Source organism: Ambystoma mexicanum, chromosome 10, assembly GCF_040938575.1.
Source record: "Ambystoma mexicanum isolate Mex_15411 chromosome 10, UKY_AmexF1_1, whole genome shotgun sequence".
In the NCBI taxonomy this organism is placed as follows: Eukaryota; Metazoa; Chordata; class Amphibia; order Caudata; family Ambystomatidae; genus Ambystoma; species Ambystoma mexicanum.
Window position 1 is genome coordinate 456,582,007 of NC_090932.1, and position 14,574 is coordinate 456,596,580.

The following is a 14,574-nucleotide window of genomic DNA, read 5'->3' on the forward strand; positions in this document are numbered from 1 at the left end:
GCCTGGCTAATGCGCATGTTATCTGCAGACAAACCCAAAGGCTCTAGAGCCGTGAACTCGGGCACCATGCCGCCAAGTTGAGCGATTGTGGGGAGGGGTGCCACATCTGCTGTTCCCCTTGGTGAAGAAGATCGGGAGTTACTGGTAACCTGATCGGCGGTCACACCGACAGGTGTTGAAGTTCTGAGACTGATAGCCACCACGGAGCTATCAGTAGAAGAGAACAGTTGACAGAGCTCTTCAACTTCCAAATTGCTCGATGAACCAGAGGAAGAGGCGGGAAGGCGTAAACTCATGTTGTGCCATGGGATCTCGAGTGCGTCCCCCAGAGGAGGCTCCCAGCCCCCCCTCTGGAGGCGTACTGAGGAAGCTTCTTGTTTACCGCCGGAGTGCTCCAACACGAGAAAATCCATGACAGGATCTCCGCCTTCAACTCCCACTCGTAGCTGACCACTGTCCGTCGGCTGAGGGCATCCGCGGTGACACTCAGCCGGCCCAGGATGTGCACTGCAAGCAGCCAGACCCCATGAAGCAGGGCCCACTCCCAAATCTGAATGGCCAGATCCACGAGAGGGGGAGACTTCGTTCCCCCTTGCTTGTTTATGTAATACATTGACACCGCATTGTCCGTTCTTATGCGGACCACCTTGTTGACAATGAGAGGTATGAACGCCTTGAGTGCCAGAAAAATCTCCAGAAGCTCCAATTGATTTATGTGCAGGAGCTTGTCCTGAGGTGACCAGAGGTCCGAGACCTGAAGAAGATCTAACGTCACACCCCACCCAAAAAGGGAGGAGTCTGTCGTGATCGTCACCATGGGGCTTGGGTATTGGAACCCGATGCCCACCGACAGGTTGCTGAGAGAAGACCACCAGTCCAGGTCCACTCATGGAATCCGGAATCATTATCCGCTTGGAATCCGGGTCCACAGCCTGACGCCAGGAACTGCGAAGAGCCATTTGGGTCCACCTCATTTTGAGACGAGGAAGAGCCAGCGCACACAAGGCCATGAGGCCCAGAAGCCTCTGGAACCACCAGGCCGACATGCTCTCCGACTGTGTAAACATCTGACACGTGGCCAAAAGATCCACCATTCTGTCCCCGGTCAGATACACACGGCAGTCTATCATGTTCCAACGAAAACCCAGGAAATTCAGGTCCTGTGAGACCGTCATGGAGGATTTCCGCCAGTTCACCGACAGCCCAAGATGGAACAGGAGCTGAAGGAGAGACTGGAGGTTGCCCGCTGCTGCCAACGGGCAAGGGCTGCGTAGGAGCCAGTCCAAATAGGGATACACATGGATACCCTGGAGACGAAGATGGGGCGCGATCACCAACATCTTCGTGAAGACAAGCGGCGCCGAACTGAGGCCAAAAGGAAGCACCCGAAACTGGAAGTGCTCCTCTCCCAGAGAAAAACCGGTATCTCCTGAGAGGGTTTGAAATCGGGATATGCATGTACGCATCCTGAAGATCCACCATGCTGATCCAATCGTCCGCCTGCAACGAAGAGCGAATTTGGCCGGGCGTAATCATCTTGAATTTCTCTTGGGGTAGGGAAAGATTGAACTGGGAAAGGTCTAGGATGGTGCGCAGGCCAGCCTGGTTGGGTTTGGGCACCGTAAAGGGAACGGGTTCCACAGCACTGAGGAGCAGAAGTTTCTGAACCTCGGCCATGAGGGAGGGTGAGCCCGACAGCTGAAAAGGAGGGTTGAGGGGTGGGGTATGGGGTAAAGGTAAGCGGAAGCCCGCTCGAGCGACTGACAAGACCCATCTGTCTTCTGTGATGGTCTGCCACGCCTCCCAATGAGACGCAATGCGTCCTCCCACCGGGGTCTCGTGCGAGCACGGAAAACCCTCATTTGGCAGGTTTATCGGTGGCGGTGCCACCTGAACCTGATGAGAAGGCTGAGGAGCGGGAGAAATACTGCGTACGCTGTTGTCTACGGCGGTTATTCCCCGCAAGAGTATCCACTCTGCAATTTTTGCGGTCGAGGAATCCTCTAAAACCAGAGGAAGGTCGACCTTGCGACAACAGCCTTTGAGTCTTGAAGGGAGGTTTAACCAGAACAGACAAACATTTGGCCGTCTGAGTGCTGTCTTTGTGTTTGTTGAGCTCTACATCAGTAGAAGAGTGAAAAAGCTGATTACCATCAAATGGAAGATCCAGGACCTTGTCTTGCACCTCCTTCGAGAACTTAGTGGCATGCAGCCATACTTGCCGCAAGGTATCAACCCCCAACATCAGACCCCGAGCCGAGGTGTCTATGTGATGAGCCGCAGCCTCCAGGAGATCCTGGGCCAAGACCCTGGCATCGGAAAGGCCTCCTCTGAAATCCTCCAGCTTCTCGACTGGGATATGCTCCTCAAACTCGACAGACCTCTCCACATCCGCATGTTAGCTCCCGCCAAAATCAATTCTGCATTGGCCTGCCTGAGCTGCAAGGCCGAATTGGCTAAGATTTTCCTCCCTAGGGAGTCTAGGAGCTTGTCCTTTCCCAAGACCTGAGTCGCCGTCGCGAAGGAGGAAGCTGCAGGTCTGGATTGCAACGTGGCCGCAGCCACCACTGTTGAGGAGGGAGGCGGACAAGACGACAAGGCCACTTCTTCTGAGGAATGTAGCCTGTATCTCGCGTCAATGTTTTCATTTACAAAAAGTCCCGAGTGTGGCTTTTCTCAAACTCTTCGGACCTCGGCCAGAACGTCCTTCTGCAAGAACAGGCCGGTACGCTCCAAAGGAGACAAGGTGAACGCCCCAGAAAGCACGCCCTCCTGCGGAGCAGGTGCCTCGGGCACCGGAACATCTAAGATGCTCATCATGTCCTGTACCCAGTCAATGAAAGCTTTGGTAGAGCGGGGCAGGTCCTCGTCGTCCTGATCCCCTTGAGGGTCATCTGACAGGTCCGGCTCCTGCTGAGCCGAGTCAGGCACTGCCTGGTCCACTGGGGACAATGGCAGCAAAGGCGGAAGCGCACGGGGAGGCACCACGGGCAAGGGAGGCACCGGCGGAACCACCGACGGGACGGTGGAGCCGGAGACGCGGGTGGACATATCTCCTTGAAAAGCCCCTTGAAATATTCCCTCGTGGGGTCGGTGCGCATAAGCGCTTGAAAGTTACCGAAAAAGGCGTCCTCAGGAGATTGTTTCGGAACCTGAGGAGGCCTCTCATGAGGTGGACAAATCCAGAGACTTAACGGGGCAGGGTGCCACACATGCCCCTCCGCATCCACATAAATCAAGGGAGCCGCCCCCGCGGGCAACAAAACATTGTAGGGAAGAGGCATCCGGGTGTTCCAATCAAACTGGCCGGTAAGGATGCGCACAAGGGACCTTGGGTTCAGCCGAAGGAGCGAACCCTACACCAGGGGCCGATGGTGTAGTTGTAGGGGTAGTACCTAAAATGGCCGCCGTGGTCGTGGCGGGAACAGGCACCATTTTGTCCTCATCTGAGGGGAACTGCGGCACGTGAGGAAGTGAGGCAGAGGTCCCCGCCGATGGATCAGGGGTCTTAATTTTAGCCTTAACGTAAGGAACCTAGGCAGAGTCGGTACTATGAGGCCTGGAATGTTTCTGCGACCTACCAACCGCCAACTGAGCCTTCGAAGGAAGAGCCTCGGCACTGCCGGTAAAAGAAGAAACCTTCTTTGCCCCCTCAACAGATCTGGTGTCACCACAAGAGCGGGAACGGTGCGCTGTCACTGACAGGGCCTTGCCCGGCACCTCAGAACTGTTGGTAGCCTTAGCCTCTGTACGAGGGACCTCGGACCTAGGCCCGGTAGAAGCCTTATTGGCACGGGCCTCGAAAATGCGTTCGGTAACCTCAAGCCCAGCCAAGACCTCGGGGCATACCCCAGTTTTGTTTTTGAGGGAAGCCGAAAGAACGGCCTCAGAGCAAGCTCCGGTACCCCACGACTCAGTAGAACTGGGTCTACACAGCCCCCACAGGAGGGGCCTGGGAGTGTCCTCCAGTGATCACAGGCCCCTTACCGAGACCCTGGGAGAAAACTCCGGTAGAATTATTAGGCCCGACAGGCACCTCAGGGCGAACCCCGGTAACAGATCGATCAACGCCCCTCCCGGCTCGAGAGGAACCCGGGAAGGTATCCCCCGGCAGGGGTGCTCTGAAAATCAAAGAACTTACCGGGCGTTTTTTCTTCTCGTCGATGAACGCCTGAAAATCCGAAGGAGGAGTCCGTCGAACACCTCCTCCCACCGCTCCAACCGACGTTGAAGAGCCCGGACCGAAAGGGAGTCACAGTAAAAACAGGAGTCCAACGGTGTTCCGGACCCAAACACTCTAAACGGAGAGGATGGGGATCCGCCCTCGCGAAGGGACGGTGACACGATGAACAGTTTGGAAAATCTAGTTTAAAAGACAGACAGACTAGTAAATTAACGCTAGCGAGAGCCAGAGGGAAAAACAGAAGGAAATCGAGGATGCAAGTGCGTCCAGCCCCGATCCTGCGGAAAAAAGGACTGATGGGCGATTCCAGGCCCCACGCAGGAAAGAGGGACACATTTTTGAAAAAAATGTGGATGCTTTTTACAAAAGTGCTCCAGTCCCGTCCCACAGGACGGAGAGATGTCCCATAAGTATGGAGGGGACGGGACTTAGGAGTATGGTCAAGGAAAAGCCGTCAGTAGACCGGTAACCCGCAATGGCATAAGTCCTGCAAGACATGGATGCCAGAAGCTGCGAGATTAAAGATAGAACCGTGTCAACTGTAGCGAGCCTAGGTGGTCGGGTAGTGGTAGGCTGGGTCGAGCTGCTTAGCTAAGCACCAGTGACAAAAACCTGAGCCATTTGCTCATATGAGCCCTCGTAGAAGGTTTTCTGGCCCCCTGGATGAAGCGCATATTGTCCTGGGACAAATTAAACTGCGCTCGAGATCTGAATTAAGGCACCAGGCCGCCAAGCTGAACGACTGTGGGGAGGGGGGGGCACATCTGGTGATCGCACTGGTGAAGCAGGTCGGGAATCAACAGCAATCTAATCGGAGAAAGAATTGACAGATGCTGAAGTTCCGAAAACCAAAATCTGGCTGGCCACCAAGGAGCTATGAGGAGGAAAGTGCAATTCGATGCATTCCTGAGCTTGCAGACTGATTAATCAGAGGCAGTGGAGAAAAAGCATAAGCCTTCATGTTGTGCCATGGAATCTCGAGAGAGCCTCCCAGAGAGGACACCGAGACCCGTTCTGGATGCATACAGACGAAGTTTGTAAAGGTCGCAGATAGGTCTACTTCTGGAGTGCCCCACTGGCGAGAAATTGTAGCAAGAACATTGTGTTCAATTTTCATTCGTAACTGGCGGCTGAGTGAGTCTGCAGTCACATTGATGTGACCCGGAATGTTTACAGCCAGTAGCCAAATGTGGTGCTGTATGGCCCATTCCCAGATCTGTACTGCTAGGTCGACAAGGAGAGGCGACTTGGCGACACCCTGCTTGTTGATGCAAAACATTTCCTTTTTCATGATGGACGGCTGAAAGGCTTTGAGTGCCAGAAAAACAGCAAGGAGTTCCAGATAATTGATATGAAACTGCTTGGCCTGAATAGTCCAAAGGTCGAATACTAGAAGCTGGCCCAGCTTTGTGCCCCACCCCAGAAGGGAGCAGTCTGTTGTAACCATCACTTGTGGGCAGGGCTCCTTGAAAGAGGCTCCCACTGAAAGGTTGTCTTTCGAGGACCACTAAAGTAGATCCTCCATCATGCAGGGTAGAACTGGGATGATCTTGGAATCCGGGTCCGAAGTTTGAGACAGAGCGCTCTGAAAATCCAGCTGAGTGCACCTCATCTTCAAGCGTGCAAGGGGAAGGGCTAGCATGCAGGAAGCCACAAGGCCCAGAAGTCTCTGCAACCACCAAGCCGTCATGTGTGAGGACTAGAGGAAGAGCCGACACGTGGCTGTTAAGACCGCAATCCTGTGTCGTTAGGAACACCCTGGTACTGAGCGTATTCCAACAGAAACCCAGGAAGATCTGGTCTTGAGAGACAGTCATGAAAGACTTCCGCCAGTTAACCGACAGCTCAAGGTTAAACAGGAGCTGGAGGAGAGACTGTAGATTGATCAACACTGTCTGTGGGCAGGGGCTGCGCAGGAGCCAATCGTCCAAATACAGGTATACATGAACTCCCTGCAGCCTGAGGAAAGCTGCGATGACAGACATCTTCGTAAAGACACGCTATGCCGAGCTGAGACCAAAAAGGAGCACACAACTGAAAAGGCTCTCCCCATAAAAGGAACCACAGATATTTCCGATTTGGTTTCCATATCAGGATGTGCATGTATGCATCCTGAAGGTCCACCGCACAGTCGCCCATCCGAAGAGAAGAATTTATTTGGCGGGGGTGATGATCTACAATTTCTCTTGGCGAAGAGAGATTGAACTCGGAAAGAGGATAGTGCGCAGGCCAGCCTGGTTGGATTTGGGCACTGAGCAGATGGTAGAAGAAGCCCTCCCCTTGTTCCCCCAGGGGAACAGTCTCCCCCGCTCTGAGGTCTAGAATATTCTGTACCTCGGCTCTGAGGGAGGGCAACCCGATCTGCTGGAAGGGAGAGTTGAATGGTGGGGGGTGGGGGGACAAGCAAAAGCCCACCCGATGGACAAAATTTACAGATCTTCAGTGATGGTCTGCCACGCCTCCAGATGAGATTCGTCCTCCCACCGGAGTGTCGAGCGACAGACCAGAGATCATTTTGATGGCTTGTCACAGGGAGACTACCTGTCCCTGCAGAGGCTGATGGGCAGGAGAAAAACTGACCACCTTGCCGTTTGCGACGGGTCCCGCCACCCTGGGGTTCAGTACAGTGCGCACGTCAATCCTGGAACCCTCGACCCTGCCCTCTGTATAAGGGGCTTGAGCTGGAGCTTTCGCCAGGACAGATAAAGATTTGGCAGTTTGGTGAGTTCCTAGTATGTGGAAGAATGGAACAATTCCTTGCCATCCAATGGAAGGTCCAGTACTTTGTCTTGCACTTCCTTTGAAAACTTTGTTGCATGGAGCCATGCCTGGCGGGAGATGACGACCCCTAAAGCCAGTTTCGACTGGAGGGTGGCAGCTTCCACCACAGTTGAGGAAGAGAGCGAACTAGATGACAAGGCCATCTCCTCAGAGACGTGAAGCTTGTATCAAACATCAATCCTCTTGTTAAGGTGCAGCCCGGTATAAGATTTCACAGACCTTACGGGCCTCTGCCAAAATGTCCTTCTGGAGGAGCAGGCAGGTGTTCTCCTGAGGTGTCAGGGTGAAGGCTCCAGAAAGCACCCCCTCCGGTGGAGTGGGGGCCTCTGGTACTGGAATATGAAGTAGGCCCATCATATCCAGGACCCGGTCATGAAATGCTCCAACAGAGCGCGGCTGCTCATCGCTATCCTGATCAGCTTGAGGCTTGTCTAGTGAAGCTGGAACAAAAAACTGGTCCATCACACGTACCGCCTCAGGTTTTAAAGTGCTATCCCCCTCTGCCGGGTGACAACAGGGGCAGAGGAGGGAGTGGTGGAGGAGGCCCACTAGGAAGTGGCGGAGGAGGTGGCACCACCGGAACCTGCGTAGGAACAGCCGGGACAACAGGTGGAACAGGAAGTTCAGTGAGCAGTTCCTTGAACAGACGTTTGAAATACATTTTCATGGGGTCAGAGTGCATGAGCCTCTGAAACTTCCAGCACAGAAATTGCATTTTTTTGGGAATAGGCAGAGGCTGCTCGTGAGGGGCATACCCTCAAGAGCACATAGAGGCTGGTTGCCAGGAGGGTCCACCACCGGCACGATCCACATAAATTTGTGGAGCGGAAGCGAGACTATGAGGCACTGGTGTCCAAACACGCCAGTCACAAGTAATGCGGAACAGGTTTTCATCTTCCACATGCCGTGGAAAAAGCTGCTCAGCTCCAAGAGACATTCCCAGCACCAGACATTGTGAATGTTGGTGTGAACGATGTGTCGAAAATGGCCTCTGTGGACCGGAGGTTGGGCCGCCATTTTGTTGGCACCTAAGGACTACTGTGTCACATGTGAGGATGAAGCAACTGCCTCCTCAGGGGAGTCCGGTGACTTGAGTAAAATGTTAGTCTTGACACAAGGATCCTCAGCCGAACTGGTACTCAGGGTCTCAGATGTTTAGCAGACATCTTAGAACCTATTCCAGAATTAGCCTCCAGTGGAGGAACCTCAGCCAAGCCGGTACTGGATGGCTTATGGCTAGTGACTTGCATCTTTGCCCCCTCGACAGAAATGGTACCACCACAAGTAACAATCCTCACCGACAAGACCTTTGAAGAGGGTCTCTCGATTCTGTCAGTACTGACCTTCGCCTCAAAAAGGAGGAACCTCTGGTTTTAATCCGCAGCGGATAGCACCCTCAAGAGGGGCCTCTAGTCATGACTCGGTGGAGAAAGCTACAGAAATGGAGATCTCATGGCGTACCCTGGTATCAGTGTGGAAAGCTCTAGAAGTAGAGAACTTTGGGCGAACTCCAGTAACCAGACACCTGGTTTAACTTTAGCACCCAAAAGGTGAACCTCAGAACAGTGTCCGGTCTTGATAGGCCCACCAAGGGAGCCCTCAGAAAACTCTGGTACACTTATTAGGCCATTTCGACACCTCAGGGAAACCCCTGGTGACAGAGCTACTACAGCTCCTCCCGGACCTGGAAGACCCTGGGAAGGAGTCCCCTGGCCAGGGTGCCCTAAAAAGAAAAGACTTTACTGGGCATTTCTTCTTTTCGTCGATGAAAAGCTGTAAATGGCATGGAATAACGCGTTGCAACACTTCCTCCCACCAAAGACTACGTTGGAGTGCCCAGACAGAGCGGGAGTCGCAGTAGAAGCACGAGTCCCAGCGATGTTCCGGTCCAAGACACTCCAAGCAGAGAGAATGGGGATCTGCCCTCGCAAAACAACGTTGGCATGAAGAACAGGACACGAATCCCAGACGCTCCGGCATAGACGGAGGACTAGCGGACCATGCAACCGTATCAGGTAGGAAGGACAAAGTGAAAAAAAATAAATTCCCACTGATGCAAGGGCGTCCAGCCGCGACCGCGTGGAGAAAAGGACTGAAGGGCGATGCGTTGGGCGTAGTTTAGATGGGCAGGGTTATGACCATGTGTGGTAACCCGTGTACAAATAGGAACATTTTCAATTTGATGCTTTGACAAAAGTGCTCTGGTCCCGTCCCGTAGGACTGAATATCCCACAAGTATGGAGGAAAGGGGACGTGACGTAGGAGTACTGTAGTTTCCTTACTATTTGGCCCTCCTCAATAATTCTAAGTTCCTCCCTCTGCTTCCTCGCCTTTTGCACTTTGTCCTCCCTCCCTTCAGTGGCACCCCACGCCTATCAAGATAGATCATCTCCTCCCTCAGCCTATTCTCAATTAAGGCCTCCTCTCTTTTTCCTGGATCCCTCCCTAATCAGGAGCCCTCTCTATGGCGCCTTACCTGCCTCTCAAACCGTCCTGCTGCGGACCTCCCCTATATAATTAATTCTGAAATATTCCCCTATTTCTTCAGTCATCTCCGCTCGGAACACTGGGTCCTTCCATAGCGACTCATTGCATCTCCACTTGGACCCTTTGTGTGGTAGGTTCACTGCCAACAGTAGGCTATTAACGTTTAGGTTCTACATCCTATGATGGCACTCCACCCCCCCCCCCCTGACTCTCAGCCTTCTATCCACATACGTCAGGGATTGCTATGGAGCTCACCTCTGTTTCTCAAAAGTCAAGTGCCACAATTCTCTCCCCCTACTATTGCAGTGAAAGAACAAATCTTTCAATTCACACAAATAATCTGGGTGTATTTTGACAAGAACGACCGTCTACTAATAAGTGTCCCATTTCTCAATGTAAGAGTTTGCTTTTCTACCTGAAATGAATACTGGACACTGTGCAGCCATTTCGCTTAAAACTCCATTTCAATTTCTGTCCCATGTCCATTTTCCCTGGGCCCAGCCAGCACCACCTGAAGCACTTTAATCATTGATAGATTTGTTTCTTTAGGAAGGATCTCAAAATTAAGAGTGCACGCTTAGGCCGTGTAACACCCATAATAGCTTTGATCCATCGAAGACACTGGTCTCAATACATGTTGTACTTGCTGGCATCCTCGCCACAAAATCATAACCTGCATTTTAACCACAGTCCTGCTAGCCTGTTACGAGTGCTACATAGGTGGCATCATGACTCCTCATGCGCCTACATAAAACCATATCTTAAGATTTGTTTATATCATTTTATTGTTTGGTAACACAATAACCAACAAAACCACGATCTAAGATGCACATCTCATCTCTGAAACAAGACAATGTTTTGCGTCCCCCAGACCTGCCCCGACAACATTAAAAGACAATCTAAGGCCCACACTGCAGACCTAATCTAAAAAAAAAACATTGAGTTGTCCCTGGCCACTGGCACTCAATCAGCCAAGTTAACTACAGTTGGGTTAAAATGGGAGTCCCAATGCAAAGTTCACCATTTGGTCTAGAACACCAAGGCCATTATAAACTGCTGGATAAAACAGCACATCAGCAAAGACTGCCAGACCTGGCTGTGGCAATCAGCTGGGACTCAACTCTGTGCAGCCCACTCTAGAGTATGGTAGAAAGCAAGCTGCTACAACCAAACGTCCAGGATATGGAGCAGCGACTATGGCAGACTACTTCAGGGGCTCCAACTAGACGTTGGCTCTCTTGACCAAGCTCGGAGCCTACACCCGCCAGTACCTGGCCTCATCTGCCAGACCAATGAGCAATGGACAATGGTGAATGGGTCGAGTTGGGGGGTGGGGCAGTAGAACATGTGCGCAAGTGAACTTGAAGTACAACCAGCTTGAAAGGCTCACACTGTGCATTGACTTCACCCATTTGCTGGTATAAGTGCTAGGCCAGCTTTTCAATCATTGGGACAGATTCCACTACTGACAACTCTGGAGACTGGCCAGTGACTAAGCAGTCTGGAAGAGATTACGTTAGGAAGACCATTTACTCCAGGACTTGAGTGAATCTTCCCTTTTCTCTCCTTACTCCTCATCCTAGGACAGGTGCTTGCCAACTTTGGCTCTATAGGTGTTTAACTCTGCTGGCTCGAGTTGATGCAAGATGTAGTGGAAACATCTGCAGTGAGATAAAGTTTAAGGGTGTGGACCACCGCCTGTGATAAGGGTGTGGACCACCACCTGTGATAAGAATGTAGCCAACTCCCATGGATGGGCTCCAACAGTTTTAACAGAAAACTGCTTATAGGGTTCATGTAGATGTACACGCTGAAAATATGCTTCCAACAGGGTGCCACTGACTCCATAAACGAGCTGGAACAGCTACCTGCGTGGTGGCAAAAACTAAATTGCATTATCCATGTGTGCTTCTCTGCCTCTTGTGTTCACTCAGCAGTCCTCCAAAGGCCTGTCCTATGTTGTGCACATTTCCCAACTGAAATGTGCTCCAGGTACACTGCTAGATGCGGCTCGCTTATACTTTACCCGCTTCAGATGTAATTCCGTTTGGCGTGAGCCAGCATGTTTTAGGTCCCCCACCTCACCATGTAGGACGGCTTCAGCAGGTATAATTAGCAATACTAGACTGGTACGGCCTGAGCCCTGTGAGAACTGTAGTCTTAGTGAATACAATGGACTCGCACAAAATGCATCTGAAAAGGTCTGCTGCTTGTTGCAAAGTTCACTCGCCAAGGTGCGAGAACGTAACCACGTAGTTCACGCTGAGAATCACAAAGTTCACGCTGTAACTAACTAAAACATTGTAAACTGTTAACACTTCCATAGATGAACCTGTATCTATTACTGTATAAATACCCTGTAATCTTGGGCAGGGATATTGCTGTGCTATATACAGTTCGATCGTTTGTTTTTTGTATTAACTTGTGGATTGCGGTTTTGCTGATTGCCATTAAAGACTTATCAATAAAAGGTGGTTTGAGATGGTTTAAATAGCCACTTAAGAGTGCTTTACGTGTGTTAAAGTTTCAGGAACAATTTATGGGGTGGATGAATTCTACTCTTACTGCAGTGAGGATCCCTGAGCACAGGATCTGGAGGTGTGGTGGAGGGAATCACATTCGCTGGCTCAGGCCACAGCATCGAGTATAGCATATCCCCTCACCGGGCCACAACATCCTGATGAAAATGCCCTGCCCTATCACAGGACCCAGTGTGCGCTCATTTTGTGCCAAATATCAAGCAAAATCACTTGGGATTTAGGCCTACTTGCACGTTTCTGCATATTGGTGTGGCAACACTGGTTTGTTTACATTACAATTCGGGATGGTCTAGAGTATTTTTCTCCAGATTTAATTATGCCAGGTCTTTAAAACAAACATCTACAGGTTGACATTACCACTAGTGTATTTTTAGGCAGGATTGTTGCTTAAAAAAAGATGACATTTAGTTTGATAACCTCCTAATCTTAGCAAAAATACACTAGCACATCCATCTATTCTTAAAGGAAGCACAACCCCCAGTTTCTAAAGATCCAATTCACATCAACTGGAATATTCAGGTGATCATTCTTTGATGTGCCATTTAAAACTAGTGAAATCAAGTAGTCCTGGCGACTGTTCCGTTTACTCCTGTGGTCAGAATGTCACTAACTCAGCCCATTATGAAAGCAAATCTGCTTCCAGTCAAATCTGATATCTATTGCATGTTCTTTTGCGATCAAAAGAGCATTTTCTGCCCTGTATAGCAATACATAAAATGGGTAAGTACTAACTGGAAAAGGTGTGCGTGTGTAACTAGGTTTCGTCAAACAAGGTTTGACAATGCGGCGCGTGACTAAAAGAGTACAAAAGATCTGGCTGCCTTCAGTACTGGCGAACGGGGTTGAGCTGGTTGCACTGGGCTTTAGTTAGAAAGTGGGAAAATGAATTCCCAAAGTTCAATTCATTGTTGTAACTGTTGCACCTAACACCTTTCAAGAAGCTTCATTAAGTGTACACTTGCAATTAACACATGTTAAAGTACCTACAGAAGCTGACAAGGCCAAACATCACGAGGCCAACCTTCATTTTCAATCAGACATTCTATTTTGTATTGAATAAAACCAGAAGAAAACATTGACTTATTTTGGAATATGCATAGAATAGTTTTATGCAGCAAAGTAGATTTTGCTAAATACTTAAAATAGGACTTACTGCAATACAGTTAACTCCGAGGTGATCATTTTCACTGCAGCTTCTTGCAATGGAGTGCAGATGTGCTTTTTCCAATGAGCGGTTTAAAGGTATTTTCTTCATGAGTGAAGTCTCAAAAAAAAATCTACATGGAATAGAAAATTAATTTTAACAAACCTTTGTCAAATTCAAAACATGCAATAATGAAGGTGCAAGATGCCCTGGTTACGCGTTTTGTACTTTTCAATTATGGATGAAGTGAACATCGAGGAATTCTTTTTAATTACAGGAACATGGTTTTGGATGGGTTACCCTACACAGAAAACAAATGAATGATTTGCCAAATCTATACAAATAAACTTCAAACATGAAACATGTTAATAGCTAGAAAGAGGTCATGTTAATTTAAATTAGCAACACCAGTAATTTTAGCATGAACCAAGCTGTGAAATCCAACAAATCCCTGGGTGCGGGGAGGGAGGAGGGGGAATTAGGCACAACAATGTAAGTTCGACCCAGTAACATACTCCTGGACCACTGCTTCGTGCAGGTGCCAATATCCATTCCGTTGGCCATGCTAACATTACCACACCATCCCAATTCAGTTATCTTCACCACAAAAAAGATGGTTAGGCTGAAATTGTTTGTCAAAATGTGGTACCAGGCACCTTGGTCTAAAAATCTTTTAGGCACAGTGAGAAAAACATTCTAAAATTGAACTCCACTCTGAACCCAAGGTGACAATGTCTATTAAGTCAGACGAAAATGAATTAACCATATACCCTAAACTACTTCAGCAGTGGTCATGGGTTCAAAAGGCTTATGGCATAAGGCGGTGAGGACTACATTCAGATCCCATTTGGGATGTGGAGTCCGAACCGGTGGGAAGAGATGAAGACCTGCAAAGTGTCTCTTGATGACTGGATTAGTCAAATGAAAACAGATGGCTGTAGAGAGGTAGGCCGCAATGGTGGACAAATAAGTCCTGCACGACAGGACATTTATGCAAGAGGCTGCCAGGTCAGATATGAAAGATAGAACAGTGTTGATAGAAGCATGCCTGGGATCGAGCTCTTTGGCCAAACACCAATGGCAATAACAAAGCCACTTGCTCCTGTATTGAGCCCTTGTGGAAGGTTTCCTGGCTGCTTGGATTATGCGCATGTTGTCTTCGGGCAGACTGAACTGCGCTAAAGATTGCTCTGGTGAAGGTCTGGAATCTGCAGCAACCTGATTCGAGGAAGAGCCGACAGGTGCTGCAGTTCCAAAAACCAAAACCTGGCTGGAAATCAAGGGGCTATGAAGAGAGTGCAGTTCGAAGTGCTCTTGAGTTTGCAGAGTGATTGATGAATCAGCAATAATGACGGGAAAGCATAAGCATTCATGTTGTCCCACAGGATCTTGATGGCACCCCCCCCCCCACCCAAGGAAGACACTGAGCCCGTCCCTGA

At 50.0% G+C, this 14,574-nt stretch overlaps 1 protein-coding gene across 5 annotated transcripts in view; it reads right to left on the reverse strand.

Annotated features, from left to right (window-relative positions):
• Nucleotides 1–14,574, reverse strand: part of STAG1 (STAG1 cohesin complex component) — a 2,120,576-nt gene that overhangs the window by 1,661,448 nt on the left and 444,554 nt on the right. For all 5 annotated transcript variants that reach the window (XM_069618021.1, XM_069618024.1, XM_069618022.1 and 2 more), the window contains one exon: nt 13,145–13,268. In XM_069618021.1, coding sequence (XP_069474122.1) covers nt 13,145–13,173 — 29 coding nt within the window. In that variant the 5' untranslated portion in view covers nt 13,174–13,268. The remainder of the gene's footprint in view (nt 1–13,144; nt 13,269–14,574) is intronic.